General features: G+C 53.4%; 9 protein-coding genes and 1 non-coding gene across 10 annotated transcripts; 4 read left to right on the top strand and 6 right to left on the bottom strand.

Annotated features, from left to right (window-relative positions):
* Positions 1-1,663: 1,663 nt before the first annotated feature.
* Positions 1,664-2,006, top strand: DACRYDRAFT_104644 (uncharacterized protein; the record flags this gene model as incomplete). The annotated part of the gene is made up of 3 exons (XM_040767963.1): positions 1,664-1,676; positions 1,725-1,857; positions 1,913-2,006. 3 exons carry the CDS (start codon positions 1,664-1,666, stop codon positions 2,004-2,006), a joined length of 240 nt encoding a protein of 79 aa, XP_040631664.1.
* Positions 2,007-2,171: 165 nt separating this feature from the next.
* DACRYDRAFT_93200 (DUF1295-domain-containing protein) lies at positions 2,172-3,527 on the bottom strand. Its single transcript, XM_040777134.1, has 6 exons — positions 3,217-3,527; positions 3,131-3,169; positions 3,000-3,082; positions 2,915-2,949; positions 2,584-2,865; positions 2,172-2,536 (listed from the first exon to the last, which is right to left on the bottom strand). The coding sequence occupies exons 1-6, from the start codon at positions 3,507-3,509 to the stop codon at positions 2,216-2,218; spliced, it is 1,053 nt and encodes a 350-aa protein (XP_040631665.1). The 5' UTR covers positions 3,510-3,527; the 3' UTR covers positions 2,172-2,215.
* A 165-nt stretch (positions 3,528-3,692) lies between these two features.
* Positions 3,693-4,613, top strand: DACRYDRAFT_114099 (uncharacterized protein; the record flags this gene model as incomplete). Its single annotated transcript, XM_040769758.1, has 2 exons — positions 3,693-3,746; positions 3,791-4,613. 2 exons carry the CDS (start codon positions 3,693-3,695, stop codon positions 4,550-4,552), a joined length of 816 nt encoding a protein of 271 aa, XP_040631666.1. The 3' UTR covers positions 4,553-4,613.
* A 209-nt stretch (positions 4,614-4,822) lies between these two features.
* On the bottom strand, positions 4,823-7,767 carry DACRYDRAFT_114100 (uncharacterized protein). Its single transcript, XM_040769759.1, has 4 exons — positions 7,544-7,767; positions 7,432-7,486; positions 7,218-7,378; positions 4,823-7,162 (listed from the first exon to the last, which is right to left on the bottom strand). Exons 1-4 carry the CDS (start codon positions 7,620-7,622, stop codon positions 5,094-5,096), a joined length of 2,364 nt encoding a protein of 787 aa, XP_040631667.1. The 5' UTR covers positions 7,623-7,767; the 3' UTR covers positions 4,823-5,093.
* Positions 7,768-8,485: 718 nt separating this feature from the next.
* Positions 8,486-10,179, bottom strand: DACRYDRAFT_62965 (uricase). The gene is made up of 8 exons (XM_040775719.1): positions 9,828-10,179; positions 9,751-9,768; positions 9,473-9,684; positions 9,356-9,422; positions 9,232-9,294; positions 8,992-9,176; positions 8,769-8,938; positions 8,486-8,703 (listed from the first exon to the last, which is right to left on the bottom strand). Exons 1-8 carry the CDS (start codon positions 10,015-10,017, stop codon positions 8,667-8,669), a joined length of 942 nt encoding a protein of 313 aa, XP_040631668.1. The 5' UTR covers positions 10,018-10,179; the 3' UTR covers positions 8,486-8,666.
* A 309-nt stretch (positions 10,180-10,488) lies between these two features.
* Positions 10,489-10,559, top strand: DACRYDRAFT_t15. The gene has a single exon. It is a non-coding gene; the product is annotated as a tRNA-His (tRNA).
* A 183-nt stretch (positions 10,560-10,742) lies between these two features.
* Positions 10,743-12,074, bottom strand: DACRYDRAFT_20399 (uncharacterized protein). Its single transcript, XM_040771922.1, has 2 exons — positions 11,770-12,074; positions 10,743-11,719 (listed from the first exon to the last, which is right to left on the bottom strand). Exons 1-2 carry the CDS (start codon positions 11,928-11,930, stop codon positions 11,098-11,100), a joined length of 783 nt encoding a protein of 260 aa, XP_040631669.1. The 5' UTR covers positions 11,931-12,074; the 3' UTR covers positions 10,743-11,097.
* A 581-nt stretch (positions 12,075-12,655) lies between these two features.
* Positions 12,656-13,406, bottom strand: DACRYDRAFT_114103 (uncharacterized protein; the record flags this gene model as incomplete). Its single annotated transcript, XM_040769760.1, has 5 exons — positions 12,656-12,857; positions 12,887-12,971; positions 13,028-13,066; positions 13,117-13,195; positions 13,233-13,406. 5 exons carry the CDS (start codon positions 13,404-13,406, stop codon positions 12,656-12,658), a joined length of 579 nt encoding a protein of 192 aa, XP_040631670.1.
* Positions 13,407-13,700: 294 nt separating this feature from the next.
* On the top strand, positions 13,701-15,969 carry DACRYDRAFT_114104 (cysteine proteinase; the record flags this gene model as incomplete). Its single annotated transcript, XM_040769761.1, has 10 exons — positions 13,701-13,850; positions 13,899-14,031; positions 14,087-14,212; positions 14,263-14,361; positions 14,412-14,584; positions 14,633-14,994; positions 15,048-15,171; positions 15,222-15,337; positions 15,391-15,528; positions 15,576-15,969. 10 exons carry the CDS (start codon positions 13,701-13,703, stop codon positions 15,829-15,831), a joined length of 1,677 nt encoding a protein of 558 aa, XP_040631671.1. The 3' UTR covers positions 15,832-15,969.
* A 1,404-nt stretch (positions 15,970-17,373) lies between these two features.
* Positions 17,374-17,959, bottom strand: DACRYDRAFT_104652 (uncharacterized protein; the record flags this gene model as incomplete). Its single annotated transcript, XM_040767964.1, has 5 exons — positions 17,374-17,604; positions 17,652-17,660; positions 17,715-17,731; positions 17,836-17,886; positions 17,944-17,959. The coding sequence occupies 5 exons, from the start codon at positions 17,957-17,959 to the stop codon at positions 17,374-17,376; spliced, it is 324 nt and encodes a 107-aa protein (XP_040631672.1).
* Positions 17,960-18,548: the final 589 nt, after the last annotated feature.

Consider the following 18,548-nt stretch of genomic DNA (forward strand, 5'->3'; position numbering starts at 1 on the left):
TCTGTAGGTGCGGTTGTTCCGTATAGCGAAGCTGTTCCTTACGATGATCTGCTCAGTTTCTAGCCTGTTCAGAGCAAGAAACACCATGAGCAGGCAAACATAGATTGGACCGTGCATATGGTCCGCGATCAAAGCCAAATCAACTCATCCAACACCGAAGCCAGCAGTGCGACACAGGCATTTGCTAAGGGATCCCCGTGCGTCGTCTTGGGAGGAGAGCCATGGATGCGATTGCCCCCGCAGGAACTCATGGGCGCCGTGTATATGGCACGACCTCGTTAAAGCGCCGGTGCAGCAGATTGGATGCTTATTGCTTCCCACCGGAACCTGTGGTCCAACATGAGGCTTGTCCATTTATACGTCCAATGTTATTTGCGTGGGAAATGAAGATTCCGAGCATGTCGTCCATCCGCAATGGAAACCACAGTCTCGATTCTGACGATACACTTGCCGCTCTAGGCCTCGCTGCATGGAAGCGTTTGCTGGCTTGCCTAGTACACGCCACAGATACCTTGCAGCTCAAGATTTGTATTATAATGCCTTTACCTATGTTATGCCTCTGGAACAACATTGTACGTCCAAGTTTGCCGGCCAACATCTCCATCCATTCATGGAGTACCCTTTCTGTGTCTTGCTTCCTTCTATTGGGAAGGACGGATAGTCGCTCTGGACTCTAGCTCGGTCATCAGCGGATGTCAAGGAATGGCTCGGCACCCGTTACCGGTCGCGCCGAAGTCGGATGGGCTCATCAATGTGTCAATTATCTTTGTGTGTGTCGTGTCTATGCCTCCATGCTGCTTCTCAAGCTAATTCAGGACGCAGGGATGGCATGAAGGATGTTACTTCGTACCTGAAGCGTCACTACGTACGAGGCTTTTGGAACCATTCAATGTATTATTCCCTGGGTGAGTCCAACCCCTCAATCGCTACTTCCATGCGTTTCCACGCCATTCGAAAGGATGACCTGCAAGCTATGGTCCGTGTTTCTGAGCGCGACTAGACACCGCATATGCCACGACGACACTATCAATTCCTAGCTTTCTGATCTCTTACCATGTTATCCTGTCTGCCGCACACCTTACTGATTCGTTGTCTGTAGTCAACCACTTCACTCACGGGATCTATGTCGAATAACAGGTGCGCAGGGCCAGGGCCTCTGGGGAACCCTCTATAACACACGGAAATAGGACGTCGGCGTTCAGCTCAGGCGCTCGTTCCATACGGACACTTGGATCAACCGGTGGCTTCAGTCTCCTAACTGTATCTCACACGCCAATAGAGCCAGGCGGAAGCCGCGACGTGATGCATTCAATCCAGATGGAACAAGCTTCGCACCTGCGCAGGACAATTATGACCATCGCAAATCGCCTCACTTGACACTGTGAACCTGCGCTCATCCGACAACCACACGTACCCTCTGCTTCCCCTAACAAAAAACAAGCTCACATTCGACAATGGAGAGATCGCAGCTCTGCAACTCCATCGAAAGTCATATCCATGATGACTATAGTGACACCAAGGGCATCAACTGTCGTGTACCATCACAACGCCGCAGCTCTGAGCTCCTATCCTGCCAGAAGAGTCACGCATTGTCGTACATCCTGAACAGTTAATATGCCTACCCTCAGCCTAGGAATAACAACGGAGCTTCGTTCGGTGAAGTATGTCAACTCCAGGTGAGCATACGACCGCTTACCACATGGGGAACACTAACACCTCTCCAGTTCCCGTCAACCAACAGCCTCTTAGGCTACACATCCCAGCAACGATGCTTACAACTTTGACGCAGTGCCAAGGTTCAAACTGCGACCAACTGTTGCTCGTTGGCAACGTTGGTGACGCATATATAGTGCCTGGGTGAGTGTTTTGTTTCTGTTCTGCGTGGGGCTGATGGGCTGACGGGATTTCACAGTGCTGGAGGAAAGGTCATTGCCCGTAGACTTAGGAAGGTGCTCATGCTAGCGAATGGCGAGGGACCTAGGTGCGATGGTGCGATAGTTGACTGACCTCGCTTGTTGTATCCGTAACCAACATGTATTTTATGCGATTTCGGGGGCTTTAGTATTGTATCCTGTGTCCAATTTCAGTCTTACGTAGTTCCCGTGAGCTTCGACAGCGTAATACCAGAGATTATGTCCATAAGAGATGGGCGACTAGCCATCGGTGTTGCCCACAAACTCAAGCGTATTCTATATAATACACACATACACACATGCTATCTCTGCTTCTTCGCCTCCCCCTCCTCTGCTTCCCCCCAAACGAGCCTCTCCACCCTCTCCCTCTTCCCCGTCACACCGAGCCAAAACCACTTCATGACCGTATACCCTGGGCTGAACTTGCCCACCCGTGCTTGATAAGCCTTGTACGCTTCCGGATAGCGGGAAAGGGTGATAGATTCTGTATACGCGGTGGAGGCGACGAAGAGCAGCGAGAGGCAGAGAGAGGGGAGGATAGGAGTGAGAGGGTAGGGGATTGTGCTCGGTAGCAAGGGGCGAGCGGTGGGGCTCCCGAGGAGAGGGAAAAGGTTCTGGACAAACTGGGGCCTGTCAGTCGCGTGCGATGGGCAGAAAGTAATGCACATACCCAAAAGAGCTGCTCACATGCGAAATTCGGGTGTCGGCTCCAAGCCCACAGTCCCCGACTGACAAACCCTCGTCTCTTATCTGCCTCTGTCCAAGCCTGTCTTGCCCCCGGCCAGCGGATAGCGCCTGGCTTGCCCGAGGAGTGCTTGAATGACTGGTAGGCGTATTGTTGGTTGTCGGCGGTGAACTCGAGCAGGAGAAGGAGGAGGGCGAGAACGGAGAGGATGGAGTCAGAGGTTTGGAGCGGGGAGGGGGGGTCGAATAGTGTCCAGTATGCTGGGAGCTAGAGGGTATTGAGCTGTGCGAGGATGGGTAGAAGGGGGGAGACGTACCCCAATGCCGAGAAGGAGGAAGTTTTGGGTTACAGCTGGGGATTATAAGCGCGGATACATGTAGAAATTGAAATGGGGAACGGACCGATGAAGCCAAAGTGGAAGACCTTGATGAGCAGCCAATGCTGGCTAGCACGGAATATCGGCCAGCGGTAATCTTCGTCTGACCTGTGCAAGGGTGAGGGCTCCTCTCGCGTCTCAACTTACAAGACGCACAGTGAGAAGAGACCTCGCCGGAAGGTGTTGTATGATAACCTTTTGCATGGGTTAGAAGTAGAATCGGATCGTGAACCTCGGCCCACCTCAGCATCCAAGTGATCTGCAAGGCGAGCATGAGCACGCCCCTCGTTCTGAGTTCCTCGCCGTTCCACACAGGCCAGAGAGTGAACCACGCGGTATATATGACAGGTAAGAACGTCCACACTCTATCGACCTGGGAGAAGTTGCCTGTTATCTCTCCGGCGACGTAGGTCCATAGGATGTTGAATGCGCAGAAGTACAGTGCGGGGGTGAGCGAGGGGTGGGAGAGGTAGGGTGTGAACGACGAAGGGGGGAAGAGCTGTGAGAGGAATTGCTTGAGATCGTCGGTGTCCATGATGCTGTTGAGAATGGTATGAGTGATATGAGACTATATATGTTCAATGCAGTGAAATTGATCGAGGAATGTGGCATGATGCATGAGACACTTTGGTGAAGATCGCCGATCGTAACTTCGGAAGCGAAGTTATCCCGCAATGCAACATTCCTCACTCCCAATTTGTCACGAGTGACTCAAGTCATGTCTGCACCATCGACATCAACACCCATAGACCTATACCAGCCCTTCCCACAGGTATGCTCTCACTCCACCCGCTCCAACCCGCTAACCTCACGCAGGGACGAACACTGACGATCACCCCCACCCCCGCCTCCTCCTCCTTCATCCCCCAATACCTAGCCACCACCTTCCCAGCCCACGCGCCCATCTCCCACATCTACACAAACCGGCTCCAAGCAAAACAGCTCATCCTCTCCAACCCCGCGCGCGCATCCCGGCGTGCCCAGTTGCTCGCAGAGCGCTCGGCTGCCCAGGCGGCGACTAAACGCCGTGCGCGGATAGGAAGGAAGGAGGCGAAGCGCTCTGGCGTGTGGGATCTCAAGGAGGGGGAAGCGAGATGGTCCCTGTTTTGGCCTATCCACCTCCTTTGGCTGGGGTACATCGCTGAGCTTCTCCAGCTCCCACCACCAGCGAACGAAGAGACACTCCATTCCCTTGATCGGGCAAGCCACAAGCTCCCGAACGTCCCTTCCATCCAGGCGAAACTTGTCAAAGCCGACCTGCACGGGTCGGTCCTCTCTGTCAAGCGGGCGAAGAACTTGGACCTCCAAGGCGCGGGCGGGATCGTCCTACGCGAAACGGAGAACACGTTCCGCGTCATTACAGCCAAGGACGAGCTCCAGGTCCTCCCCAAGAAGGGGTCAGTGTTCACCCTCCGCATCCCGGTGTATGCGGTTAACCCTGCTGCTTCTACTGCCGAGGGGGGAGGGACAGGAGGTGGCCCGGAGATGGAGTTTGAGATGTATGGGAATCAGATGTGCTTTAGGAGCAGTGACAGGGCGAGCAGGAAGTTTAAGTTTAAGGACACGATCGAGCTGTAAATAGGTGGCCATTCGTGTTAGGATTGCGTCTGCACTTCTATCTAGACTTGTTTCAAATAGCTTGAGGAATATTTCAATGGCAGAACACGCGTAATCTTGATTCTCATCTCACGATCCCTTCTGATTACACGATACACCAGCTCAGCTACGAAATAGTTCAGCCTAGAGCATGCAGTTCAACATATGATCTTTATTTCTCAGGGTGCGTACACAGAGGATGCCTTGTTTCAGCTTTTAGACTAAGAGTCAACTAGCGATACAGTAATGCGGTATTTTCTCAGGCCGGTGGCTCAGAGTGGAAACGATAAAAGGAGTGGAAAGTTCACTACGTCGATACAAGGTCGATGTGGGTGGAAAGGGATGCAAGCATGACGAGCTCAGACAAGAGTCGCTTCGGGGGAAGTGAAGTAAAGAAAAATGAGTACAGAGAAAGGAAGATAGAAATACAGTAAAGCATGCAGCATATTAGTAGAAAAGGCGTAGAGAGAACAAAGAAACGAGATGGCAAAACTGTCCACTCAGAGAACAAACAGCGCCCACGCTACTGAACCTGGTTCACGAGCTGGGGAGCAGCGGCTGGGAAACGCATCGCATCGGTGATGATTCGAGGACGGAGAGTCGAAGCATGGGAGCGATCAGGCTCCTCCGACACGGAACTGGCACTGGTAGATCTCACAGTGGGAGGGGAGACGGACGGGACGCTCTGGCGTCTCCGGCGGTCGCCCTGTCCGACTGAAAAAAACTCGGTACGGTCGTCTTCGAATAACGCATACTCGTGTTCTTCGTTGTTCTCATGACCAAGATTGTGGAACAAAGCACGCTTCGCGTTGTCAGGTGCGAGGGTCGTAGACGGTAGACGCTTGTTTGATGGACGCGCTTGTTGCTGCTGCATATTCTGAGCCAGAAGAGATTGAGAAAGGAAACGGGTGTGTGGCGAAAGAGTCGGGAATGCGGCCATTCCCGGAGGGCGGAGATTGCTGCCCGATCGAGGTTGCGTATAGGGATACGCTGCTTTGCTTTGTTGAGGCGGAGGCTGGCTCGCAGAATAAGGCCGACCCATAGCTGTTTGCACTGACGATTGAGAGGTGCCGCTAGTCGAACGCTCCCGAGCAGGTGAAGCGGCCTGAATGCCAAGCGTGCTTGCAAGATGGGGCGAGAGACTCTCGCTGGCAGTAGACGTAGGGCTCCTACTAGTCTTCACCTTGGGCAAAAGTCTCAGCGCAGGAGCCTGCCTGGCGAGGCACGCTTCCTGATAAGCTTTGAGGCTTTCGGCATTCGCGGCCAGTGGGGCAATGAGTGGTTTTCCGACCTCGCCCGGAGTACGTGAATGCCGAGGAAGGGGTGGTTTATCATCTTGCTGCTGCTGCAAGAGTCCAGGGGTACCTGCCTTAGCAAGAGGAGTAAGGTCGGGCATGGAGTTGCTCTTGGAGAGGCGTGTCAGCAATTGGGGCCGAAACCCCTTGAGCGGTGTGGGCATGTTCATCCCATTCACCTGCTGCTGCTTCTCCGCAGTAGGCGTGTTGTCGCCAAACGGTTCAGACATGAACGCTGCCCACAGGTCAGGCGTCTGACCTGTAGGGAGGTTCTCGGTAGGGTTTGGCATCGTTGGTTGCGGTGCGGGCATCGAGTTAGTGAGATATTGCTGATAAAGTGCATTTGGGTCGGTGTATGACGGATCCTGAAGCGTCAGTCCATCGAGTGCATGTGCGAAACTTCCGTCAGAGGCAGCGGTGAGAGGACGACCGAACTCATCGTTCACAAAGTTGGACATGTCCATGACAGGAAACGTACTATTGTTCAAGTTTGTGTTGATGGTTGGTGCAGGCGCTAGGGGGAATGTCATCCCCGAATTCAAATTTGACGACGAACTCTCGGCAGAGCCATTCCAGTTGGAAAGAGAACTGGGGTCGATTGATGAGGCGTTCGAGGGATTTCGAGTGTGAAATGAGGAATCACCGCTCGGCAAGTAGTTGTTGACATCGTTCTGGAGCATAGGCCAGTTATTTGAAATGCTCATCGGCTGGGACAGGGCACTGACGTTACCCGATGTCAGGCCACCGCCCACATATGGATAAGCTGACATTGGTCCATTCTCCAGCCTGCCAGTGGTGTTGATCCCGTTGTCCACTGGAAACTGACCTCCGGAGTACATTTGCTGGGGGTATGGGAAGGGCTGAGTCGGCACTGTCAAAGAACGACGTCGACTTCCCTTGCCTCCAACACCGTTTGGGCTGTTGGACAAGTTCTGTGACTCTGGCGACGAGCCCGCTGATTCCAGCGTGCTGACGGACATCGTGAGCGAGGGTGCGTTAGGCGAAGGGGAGTCGTACATGTTGCGGGGTGCCTGCATCTGCATGTAATCGCTCCCGATACCGCCAAATACCGGGATATTCGGAGCTCGCAGACCGAAATCATTGGAGACGGCACCAGACGGGTGCAGGTAATGCAGCGGAACCCCGGGAACGGACATGGTCATATGGGCGCCCGGAGGGAAGTCATAGACCGAAGTGCTTGCTGATGTACTCGGCATATCCGAAAAATCCTTCTGCGCCACGGGTTTCTTTGGTGGTTTCGCGTAGGTGCATATAGTCTTCCTCTGAATGCACTTTCCTAAAGCGGTAATCAGTGACTCGGGTTTCTGATGATCACATATCGGGTTACATACCGCATGGAATCCCGAAGTCGCATCGCACCTTTGAGTGGTTGCACTGATCGCAGGCCCGCCGCTTGTCATCCATATCCTGATTAGCGGCGGTGCTCTTACCTTGCCCCGGCGGCTGCGGATTATGGCTGTGGCATTTGTTCACGTGCCGGGAAAGGAGGTCGCTAGAGCGGGTTGGTCACACAGAGCGCATGTACAAGGGGTGGGATAGGCTCACCTTCGAGCAAACTGATCTCCACATTGCTGACATTTGTAGGGTCGGTCTCCGGTGTCTGGAATGCTTCGAGTCAGAGAAGCGCGCATACATCTACAAGGGATAATGAACTTACGAGATCGCATATGCCGCGCAACATGCTGGGGACGAGTGAAGGTGGCCTTGCAGACCGGGCATGGGTGATCACCTCCCATGTTTTAGATTGGATTGGTATACAAGTAGATGGCGTTGGTGGTGGACTAGAAGGAAGAGCAAAGGGGGGAGGGACAACAGTTATCAGCGGACGGTTGGCTAATGCTAATGCGGTGAAGCTGTGTTGACTGCGTGTGTTGGTCGAGGAGGTTCGAGGTGGTGGTCGAAGAGAAAGGGAAAGGGCGGGGAATGTCCGGGTGAGCGGGGGGTTTCAAGGCCGGAGGTGACGGGGGGCGTCCGGGAAAGGGCGGTGATTCGGTGGGAATCGTGGCGGATGGTGGGGGAAAAGAGAGGGGGAGGAGGGGAAGATCGTTTCCCAGCACGGTGCGTGTGCATGGTCATGATGGACTGCTTTGCTTCAACTCTGCCGGACCCAGTGATGGGTTCACAGGTCGGTCACCGTCGCGCTCTTCACCCTATGACGTAGTTGGTCTTCCTTTGACATCTCTCCCACACGGGCGGACCCAATCGGAAGCACATGTAAATGCTTCCATTTCCAAGACCCGCAAGACCCGTTGTCTGGTCAGGGATCTCCTTACGGGATTCGCACGCACTTCAAGTTGATCCCGTTGCGTCATACCACACGCCCTTGGATAGAGCCTCAGACGATAATACCCAGAACGCATAACGATAAAAGGGGGAACACACGTTGTTTGCTATACTATTTAGTCCCATTCCAGACATGCATGCCACCCAGTCAATCAGTTGACGTCTGACCCGCCTTCTGCCGACACACGGGTGGACCGAAGAGAAGCAACGACCGACGAAATAACATCATCATCCCCTCATCATCGTCACACCTTCTCATTGCGTCGCACCCTGATACCGGACTCACTTTCCTAATTCAGTCATGTCTTCTATTTTGACATTTCACTTTCATTCGTTTAGCCTTGTTACACGCTCCCGCTTTTCCCGCCTCCTGCTCCTCGTGCTCCCAAAATCTTGTTTCTATTGCAGCCAACAATACAATATCCCTGAGACCCTCAAGTCCTAGGAATCCCCAGACCCTGATCACCAGACCAGTTTGTTGCATCTCCGCCGGGTTCCTAGTGCTTGCGACTGACAGTAGCGGTGATGAGACCGCTGCACGGGAAAGGGGGAGAAGCATCGCATCAATACCCGATTTGGACAAGTGAGAAACGACATACCTCGGTGCTGCGACTGGGCAGAACACCTCTGCGTCTACAGGCTTCAGATTCGCCAGTCCCTTGAAACCCAGATCGACAGGGATGTAGTGCTTGTTAGGCAATCTGTAGGATACACTTTCCACACTCGGGCTCGCAGCGATGATCTCGCTGCACATCTTGAACAGCGTAGCCTGTGGCGTATCTTAGCAACCAGTACGCCGGGAAAGTGTGCGGGATTCCTTACCTGAACCGAGGCAGACTCATCCGTGGCAAACAAATCGAGCGTAATCTGCTTCGCGCTCTCCGACGCCTTGTCAAAACCTACCTTATCCTGCAGCGCGGCAATCCCCGCGGCCGTCAGGGCCTCGACCGGCAATGCGAAGGTGTACGAGAGATCCACCTCGGTTGAGAAGATACGATCGTCGACCTCTCCATAAAACTGAGCAAGAGCTATCGATGACCTAGCCATTCTAATAATACCCACCAACTAGAGTTGTCCACTCATCGCGTACAAAGCCCTCGAACGCCGATCCGCCGCTTTTGAGCACTACCAAAGAGAAAGCATAGCTCATCAATTACGTGCACAATGCGGGGATGACGCTACATACCAAGCAAGCCGGACAAGCCCGACGTGACCTTGGCGGTGATCGCATTCTTGCCTTTCGTAGCGTCGACCTGTGCTAGCATGAGCCGAAGCTCTGACATCACCTGCCCGCAAGACGTACTTCCACAGACGTCAGCCGCTTCTCATCCCCATCACGGACAAATGAGTGCCTGTGCGGCTGACCGTCCTTGCTGACGGTGATTCGCGACCACTTCAGCTGCTCGATATCGATGAACGCCTTATGGATGTGTGCGTAAGTAGTGACAAAGTGCACGCCGAGGTCGAGCGCAAACTGTTCGGGATGCAACACGTGCGGTGACGTCTTTGCGAACACTGCAGAACACCATCAACCCGTCAGCGTCTCCGGATCCTGTACTCGGGTACACACGTCTAGCGCACCGTTGCATGTGTTCTTGACTGCGCAAGATCAGCCGGGTGTCCGATCACATCGCCCGAGCAGAGAAGGGAGAACGCACTCGAATCGGTAGCCACGACAACGCTGTTGTCCGCCTTAGTGTAGCTCGCAGCGATATCCCCCTCCAGCAGCGCCTTCACATTGTACTCGACGACATCATGCCATGCCTGGGGATCGCCCTTGACTGAACGGACAACACGGAAGATCCGAACTTTGTCCTTCCCATATCGGGCCGCGGTAAGCTCAGCCATTGTCCTTCCTTTCGGGAGCGTGGGTTTACCCAACAAACGGAGGACGTGTGATTTGGCAGCGGTTGCTAGGAGCTGGCGGGTGCGGTAGGTGGTAGGAGGAAGAGACGAGAGCACTGAAGGGGGACGAAGATGAAATTCTGGGATGGGCTTATAGCTCTTTGCCAGCTGCAGAGGGTACATGTGCTAGCACACCGTCCGTGGTCCGGCTCACGGGGTTGCTTATCATTATCACCTCGGACCCTTAGGGGGGGCGTGAGCACCTATCATCGGACAGAGATAGAGTGATGTGTTAAGACTGGCTAGAAGTGGGGCGGATCGAGCGAATAGGGTGGGAAGGGGCATCAGCACCGCGCTACCTACACTGGAGGAACGCTTTCCTTACAGAGGCTAGAGAGCGGGGGGGGTGAAAGTTACTTGATGGTATGATTATACCTGCTGATATAAATAAAAAGTGAAGACACCTCATGTACAGTTTCCATGGCCTAGCGGTGGGGCATCTCGTTGTGGCCGAGAAGGCGCGTGTTCGATTCACGCTGGGAACAGAATGACATATAATTTTGGTGGGGAAGTCTCCTGACCTTCATAGTTTCCATCAAGGCAGGTTTTAAAACAACTAGGCTATTCAAGTTGTGCCCTTAGTTTAAAGAATAGCAACGCTGACAGTGTCACGGTCAAGCAGTTGGTTAGAACTTAGCACAACCAGTCCGTCACACAGCATCTGTTGTCAAGAACATCCAATTTCCCCCTTCAAATGCCATGTACAAAACTGTATCCACTATGGACGTTTCAAATCGATAGCAAAAGAAAAGGTAGAGAGAAAGAGAAGGAAAGAGGCCAGCGATATCCTACGTCTAGCGTCCGGACAGAGGATCCTCCTTCCCAGTCGTTGAATTGACCTCTTGGTTTAGAGGCTGAAGTTAAGCGGCTTGCGTCGCGACGCTGGTGAAAGAGGGCAGCGCGCGGGGTCGTAAGTTAAGGTGGGGAGGGAAGACGGAGAGGGAAAGACAAAAGCATCTTGTTTGTGTGCGTGAAAGACCTGCGAGACCAAGAAAAACAAATGCGGATATAGAGTCTGGGAGATCAGTTCGACGCTGGTGCTTTGGCGATTATGTTCCCCAGGGCGACGACGAGCTGGTTGAGGTCGTTCTCGTTGTTTATGGAATTTCCTGGGCTGGGGGTCGCGTTGGGAGCAGTAGAGAGCGTGGTGGGGGTGCCGTTGAGAGAGTCTGTACCGCTGGAGCTGGACGAGGAAGACGTCGACGATGTGGACGAGGAGGTCGTCTGGCTCGTAGAGGTGGATGTGCTCGTCGGGGTCGGGGTCGGGGTCGTAGACGTGCTCGTCGTGCTCGGTGGCTGCCACTGGGAAGTGGTGGGAGGCGGTTGCCAAGTGCTCGTAGGTGGGTCTTGCGTGCTCGTCGTGGGCTGGGAAGGCGGCGGCGCGGCATCGTTGTACCACCAAGTCATCTGGAACTCGCCCAGGTCCTCGGAAGCGAAGGAGTCAAACAGGCCGCGGGACATGTCGAGGTCGCCGTAGTTGCAGGAAGGGCATTCGTCCATGATCTGTGCTTGCTGCGTGTTCCCGTTGTAAGTGATCGTGATCATCTTGAAGCACTCGGGGCCGGGAGAGCCCCCGCCGTATTGGGGGGTGTTAAGGGCAACGATGAAATCGCTCGCGACGTTGTACTGTCCGCAAGCGCCCAGGCTAGGGGACGTGTCAGGATAACGACCAAGGGTATGAGAAAATATTCTCACCCGACATCGAAGAAGGTAGCACGACCGCCGAAAGTCCCGTCTTGTCTCTTCTCGAGCTCGGCTTCGGGAGTGGCCATGCGGGCCTTGTGTGTCTGTCGCCGGATGAGGTTATCATGACCCGCAGCGAGTGCAAGAGGAGCAAGCAGCAAGAGAGAGAGCATGGTAGGTATTTGGGTGGGTGGGAAAAGACAGTGACAGGTTTGTAGGGAAGGAGAGGAGCAGGCAAGGATAGCCTATAGACTATTACAGCGATGAGCAGCTGTAATGCGGTGAGGGACGCGCTGAAGAGAGGAGACAGCGAGCAAGGGAGGATGGTCGATGAGGAGAGGAAGGGGGGATTAGGTGAAAAACCAGGGGCGCTTCTTCCCCGTGTTCCGTGTCCCGTCTCCGCTCGGTCGTGATGTGCCAAGTGAATTCTAGACTGCTCCCGCTCTAGATAGACGCGCGCGTGTTCTCCCTTGCAAGCCTCCTTCACGTAACCCATCCTACAGCTGGTGGCCAACTTCTACCATTACTACATGTATTCCATTTCTCTGTTATAACACTAACGATATATGCAATATCCCTCGTACGCTCGTTCCTGCGCATCGTAAAAGTCAGCGGCGAGAAAGTCTGAAGGGCCAGACGCGTTTGACTCCGGTTCATAATGGAACGCTTCTCCAGGAACAGGGTCGCCCACATGAGAAAACAAACGACAACAGACAGGCTTGGCATTTTGATTGTTCTTTACACTTAGACCAACAACGAACAGTTTGGTAACGTGACGTCAGGAAATTCTGCTTCTTATAATGAGTAACTAGTATGGGTATTCTTGATTCCAATAAAAATGGAGTGGTAATAGTTTTCCGCATTCTAAATGTCTGTCCCTTCAACCCGATTGTTTCTATTAACACGACAGCACCTTAACCTTGCCGCCCTTGCCCAAAATCTCATACACTTGCCCAATTTCTACAAACCAGCTGAAGCCCTTCCCTCCCTGCTTCAGCGCGACGTGGAACTTCCATTCGTTCGATGGCCGGAAGGGGAGCCCGAAGCAATGCAGATGGAGGTGGTTGATCAAGTTAAAGGGTGGGACGTGGAAGCCGAATCTGCTCAAGGTTAGCTCGGCAGGACAAACGAGGGATGGAGTACGAGCTTTTGGTTTTCGGGGGCGAAACCGAGTTCGGTGAATGCTTGAACACTGGCAGCTTGTAGGTTTCGCACTGCACAACACAATACATCTGAGCGGTTCACTCTTCTCGGTAGCGTATCCTCTTACCTAATTGTATATCATCTTTCCCCAATGCTTTGACGCTCGCTGCGGGTACATGAGGGTTAATGGTCATGTCTACCCATCGGAATGCTAACCTAGATGATGGCGGGGTATAGCCAACAAGTGTTCCGTAGCCGCCGGCGCCCGATCTCTGAACACGATCAAGTCGTCGCTCTACGCTTCATATGAGCTCCATTTGTCCTATTCGTACATTGGGATCTGGGCCAACCTCATGTAGGATGTCGAAACCCTTTTCACGGCTGACGTTGCAGAATACGCATCTTTTGACATACGCTGGGGGCAAATGGATATCTCCAGCAAGCACGGCTTCCTCTTCTCTGTCCTGTGAAGTGAAGCAAGAACACAAGCTTGTGAGGAATGCCATTTCCAAACAGAAATCCGCGGACAACAACAATAGCGTGAAAGGAAATATGGTGACTGCCAGCTTTCCAGTTACGGTTCACTCCGAGTCCCTGAGGCTCGTATAATCCCCGCAACCGCCTCCTTTCATATTTACAGTCCCTGTCATACTCTTCTCCATAACCACGCTACTTACATACACCTTTATCTCACCGTTCTCATCGTCTGCTTCCCTTTGCTCACTGACTACGACGACGCTCGCGAACGGTATACAATCCACCCGCGCTCGGACGGCCAGGCGGCGCACAACGCTCTTGCCATGACCCAAGCGCCAGGGTGCGAGCACTTTGCCGCTGCCTGTATATCAGAGGATGCTCGTGCTGGGTTCGGCGAAAAACTGAGGACAGCCGCGCTCCTAGGCTCGCATTATTTGGGGATGGATGGTCCCCCACCTAAAAAGAAACGGAGGGTGCGTCTATTTTGGTGCTCTGCCCGGCTCAGTGCTGACACTCAACAGCTCCCCGCGCCTATGTGCGGTGGGTGTGCTGCTCCGCTTCATCGACCCCAGCTGTGCCTGGAATGCTCCTTCCTCGGCGGCTGGGACGATGGACACGTGAAGGCCCATCTGGAGAAGACGGGGCATCTATTTGGTACGTCGACCCACATCTGAAACGCGTGCATCACTCATCTCTCTCGGAACCGCAGGGATCGACGCTAAATCAGGGATGATATTCTGCCATTCATGTGACGATTTCATCTATTCCAAAGAGATGGACGAGCGATTCGAGCAGGTGCTGTTAGCGGTGGAAGAGAAACGCACGCCCACGCAAGGTGCGTCTTCAGGGAGTTTATTGTTCGCTTGGGGGCTGATGCCTGTATAGTCTCACAGGAGAACAGCATCGAGCGCCAGAAATTCACGTCGTGGAACGAGGGCCAGCACCGAGTCCAGCTCGCGGGGTTCAAGAGCGTCGCAGGACGTGGTACGTTCCTAATTCTTCTGGTGCCATTGCGCGTGTTAATGTTGACCCAGGCCGGCGAGGGCTGCTCAACCTCGGCGCCTCGTGCTACCTCAGCGTGATCGTGCAGACTTTCTTGCACAATCCTGTGCTAAGAAACTATTTTTTGAGTGATAAACATCCGACGAGGTTGTGCAAGAATAACAAGACGTGCATATGTTGTGAGATGGACAAGCTATTCGCAGAGGTGAGCGTGTTTCTTGTCTAGTATAATTCCGCTTCTAATTCATTTTAGTTCTATTCCACCAATACCGCCACGCCCTATGGTCCTACCTCCCTCATGCACGCTATGTGGCTCACCACCACCGAACTAGCTGGCTATGCACAGCAAGATGCCCACGAATTCTACCTCGCCGCCCTGCATCAAATCCACGCCTCCTCCCGGGGCTCAACAAACGTCTCCTGCAACTGTATCATTCACTCCACATTTGCCGGCCAGCTGCAGAGCGAGGTCGTCTGCGGCGAATGTGGGAATGTGACGACCACCTTGGACCCGATGCTCGATATCAGCTTGGACCTGAAGGGCGTCGCCGGGTCGAAGAACAAGCACCAGCTAGGAGTGGCAGATGAGAACACCCTTGGAGCTTGTTTACGCAGGTCAGGTCTGCTCGTCCTCTTGAGCTGGCAGTGCTCATATACGACATCTACAGGTTTACAAGGCACGAGAAACTCCCGCATGAGTATAATTGTAGCGAGTGCGGGAAGATGACTAATGGCGCTACGAAGCGTCTGAGTTTCCGCAAGCTCCCCCCAGTTTTGGCATTCCATTTCAAGGTTTGTTCGATTCTGCTTATGAGTCGATGGTGCCTGATCGATGTGCACAGCGATTTGAGCATTCATCTACCGCAACTAAGATAGACACACCCATCCGGTTTCCGTCCGTGATCAACATGGCCCCATTCACATCCGCCGCGCTTGGCAAACCAGAAGGAACGATAGAGTGAGTTCTTGTTTGAGACCCACGCAGTGTTCATTGACAGTCGAATTTTGTAGCCCTGACGAATTCGGACCTGAAGTGCTGTACGACTATGATCTGTTTGCTGTTGTCAACCATGAGGGTAAGATAGACACGGGGCATTATACCAACTTTGCACGCGTGGACGGAGAGTGGTATCGTTATGACGATGATAAGCACGTGCCATTCCTCCCTCAATTTTGCACCAACTGACAGCGTTCAGGGTGGTCCGGACGACCTTACGCGCCTGCCTCGACTCCCGTGCCTACATGTGCTTCTACATTAAGCGTCACTTCGAGTACCGTCCTTATTCTCGCCCGAGCTATGTCGAGGCTGCGAAGAGGATGGAGCTGGAGAAGGCGATGAAGAAGAACGCAAAGGTAGACAAGGAGAAGAGTCCAGAGAAAGAGAAGCACGCAAGCGCGGGAATCGTCAAGGTGGAAAGTGCGAGCAGAGCAGCAAGCGCAGTGCCTGCTTGACTTGGAGAAGCTCTATGAGACAGCGGCGGAGGTCTGGAAGGGAGGAGCACATAGCGGCGGCGAAGGCGAACACCGATCATCCACTTGCAACACATATCCTCCACGCATTTCGCATACCAACCCATTTGAAACACTCCCAATCATTTCATGAACACTTGTAACATTTATTAGACGGCATTTGCGCAATCGAATCGTGTTCTCTATTTAGCATTGGCCGCTCAAGGGTACAACCTGTCAAGGCCAGCCCAGCAAACAAGAGATGGCACGAGTCTCAAAGAGGTGTTACGTTCGTTGATCGGGTCAGCACTCGTCATTGGCAATGAATCTCCTACGGCGTTACATACCAGCAAACCTCACCTAGACTCGATTAATGTTAAGCGGCGTCGTGGGACACAGTGGGCCAGGACAAAAGATAGAACAGATTCGTTAATTCGGGAGGACCATGGGAGGTACAGGAGGTGAACTATTGAGCGCCGCACGACGACGGACAGCACGGACGCTAACCCAACCCCAGATCTGATCGAATACGATATATATTGTCTAGGGGCAGTAGGCCCCTTTGGCAAATGCTAACATAGGAAGACTGGGAGGGCAACGATGACCATCACAAATTGCCTCACCTACTGACACTGTCAACCTGCGCGCATCCGACAACCACACACACCGGCTTCCCCTAGCCAGACAGAATCTCACAAACGACAATGGAGCGATCGCAATTCTACATCCCTCCTAGAAAGTCATATCCATGACGACTATAGTGACACCGCGGGTATCATCTGTCATCTACCATCACAACACCGCAGCTCCGAGCTCCTATCCTGCCAGAAGAGTCACGCACTGTCACACGTCCTGAACAGTTAATATGCCTTCCCTCAGCCTAGGAATAATAACGGAGCTTCGTTCGGTGAAGTATGTCAACTCCAGGTGGGCATCCGACCCGCTTCCGACACGCGGAGCACTAACACCTCTCCAGTTCCCGTCAACCAACAGCCTATCAGGCCACACATCCCAGCAACGAGGCTCACAACTTTTACGCAGTGCCAAGGTCCAAACTGCGACCAACTGTTGCTCATTGGCAACGTCGGGGACGCATATATAGTTACTGGGTGAGTGTTTTGTTTCTGTTCTGCGTAGGGCTAATGGGCTGACGGGGTTTCGCAGTAGAGGAGGAAAGCCCATTGCCAGCAGACTTAGGAAAGCGCCCATGCTAGCGAATGGTGAGGGGCCAAGGTACGATGGTGCGATAGTTGAATGACCTCGCTTGTTGTATCCGTAGCCAATATGTATTTTATGCGAGTTCGGGGGGTTTAGTACCGTATCCCGTGGCGAATGTCTTATGTAGTTCCCGTGAGCTTCGACAGCGTAATTCCAGAGATCCTGTCCATAAGAGATGGGCGACTAGCCATCGGTCTTGCTCACAAACTCAAGTGTATTCTATCCAATACACACATACTATCTCTGCTTCTTCGCCTCCCCGTCCTCCCCATCGCCCCAAACGAGCCTCTCCACCCTCTCCCTGTTCCGGATCACACCGAGCCAAACCTACTTCATGACCGCATGCCCCGGGCTGAACTTGCCCACCCGCGCCTGATAAGCCTTGTACGCTACCGGATAGCGGGAAAGGGTGATAGATTCTGTATACGCGGTGGAGGCGACGAAGAGCAGCGAGAGGCAGAGAGAGGGGAGGATAGGAGTGAGAGGGTAGGGGATCGTGCTCGGTAGCAAGGGGCGAGCGGTGAAGCTCCCGAGGAGGGGGAAAAGGTTCTGTACAAACTGGGGCATGTCAGTCGCGTGCGCTGGGCAGGAAGCAGTGCACAAACCCAAAAGAGCTGCTCACACGGAAAATTCAGATGTCTACTCCAGGCCCACAGTCCCCGACTGACAAACCCTCGTTTCTTATCTACCTCTGTCTAAGCCTGTCTGGCCCCGGGCCTCACCTCGGGGATGGCTCAGAAGCATCGTAATAGGATCGGTAATGAGATGTAGGGTGTCCGTAGGGCATACTCAAGTCGTGGGTTCCGTTCCAGATGCCCTGTTGTTGCTGCCGTTGGCAAGCTTTTCCTGCGTGATCATCAGCATCTTCGTTTTCTACGTGGATGCAAATCGGCGTACAGTTGTGTTTCGCCATGTTCCACCGCTATTCCGGGAAGGAAGCATTCGACTGGTCCATCTTCGTTGTCAGTATTGACAAAGATTGATGCTACGGCTCTAATGGTCATTGCATAGGCGGAAACATTCGTGGCTTTGATTCTGATATGTGGTGCAATGTCTCTTCAGAGGTTCTCCCGACCATAGGAAAGCGATCCGATGCATTCATGACCTTGAAAACTAGAGTGGGGAGGTCGTTGGCTTCATCTGGGATTACACACGGATGGCGGTGAGAGGAACAGGTTTAGCCGTCTATGGGGCTAAACGTTCTGTTGTTCAGTGTCATGCACTGCGATCATGTGTGAGAGAAAATGCTCACAGCCTTAAATGTTCTCATCTGTGAGAGTGGGCACAGTTGATGGTGTTGTAGAGAGTAGTGAATGGTGAAGGAAAGAAAACGCGTGTCCAAAGAGGTGTAACAGTCAAAACGCGTCTCGTTGCACCTGCACGTGTATGTCACGCCTCAGACACCGATTATTGGCTGCTCAAGACATTCGGGCTGGTATGTAGCCAGTCTAGTTTCGGAAGGATGCTGTGATTTAATGAGGCCCAAACGAGGGGGGCGGGGG

The sequence above is a fragment of the Dacryopinax primogenitus genome (genome assembly GCF_000292625.1).
Source record: "Dacryopinax primogenitus strain DJM-731 SS1 chromosome Unknown DACRYscaffold_3, whole genome shotgun sequence".
Lineage (NCBI taxonomy): Eukaryota > Fungi > Basidiomycota > Dacrymycetes > Dacrymycetales > Dacrymycetaceae > Dacryopinax > Dacryopinax primogenitus.

Coding starts and splice junctions, on each gene's coding strand:
- DACRYDRAFT_62965 (XM_040775719.1), bottom strand. CDS start 10,017: ATGGCTGAGCTTACCGCGGCCCGATATGGGAAGGACAAAGTTCGGATC. Junction 9,295..9,355: donor GGGCTTGTCCGGCTTGCTTG/GTATGTAGCGTC, acceptor TCTCTTTGGTAG/TGCTCAAAAGCGGCGGATCG. Junction 8,939..8,991: donor ATGAGTCTGCCTCGGTTCAG/GTAAGGAATCCC, acceptor GATACGCCACAG/GCTACGCTGTTCAAGATGTG.
- DACRYDRAFT_114100 (XM_040769759.1), bottom strand. CDS start 7,622: ATGGGAGGTGATCACCCATGCCCGGTCTGCAAGGCCACCTTCACTCGT. Junction 7,487..7,543: donor TGCGCGGCATATGCGATCTC/GTAAGTTCATTA, acceptor GAAGCATTCCAG/ACACCGGAGACCGACCCTAC. Junction 7,163..7,217: donor CGACTTCGGGATTCCATGCG/GTATGTAACCCG, acceptor TTACCGCTTTAG/GAAAGTGCATTCAGAGGAAG.
- DACRYDRAFT_20399 (XM_040771922.1), bottom strand. CDS start 11,930: ATGCTCTCTCTCTTGCTGCTTGCTCCTCTTGCACTCGCTGCGGGTCAT. Junction 11,720..11,769: donor GCTACCTTCTTCGATGTCGG/GTGAGAATATTT, acceptor CACGTCCCCTAG/CCTGGGCGCTTGCGGACAGT.
- DACRYDRAFT_93200 (XM_040777134.1), bottom strand. CDS start 3,509: ATGGACACCGACGATCTCAAGCAATTCCTCTCACAGCTCTTCCCCCCT. Junction 3,170..3,216: donor CAGATCACTTGGATGCTGAG/GTGGGCCGAGGT, acceptor CCCATGCAAAAG/GTTATCATACAACACCTTCC. Junction 2,537..2,583: donor CATGTGAGCAGCTCTTTTGG/GTATGTGCATTA, acceptor GACAGGCCCCAG/TTTGTCCAGAACCTTTTCCC.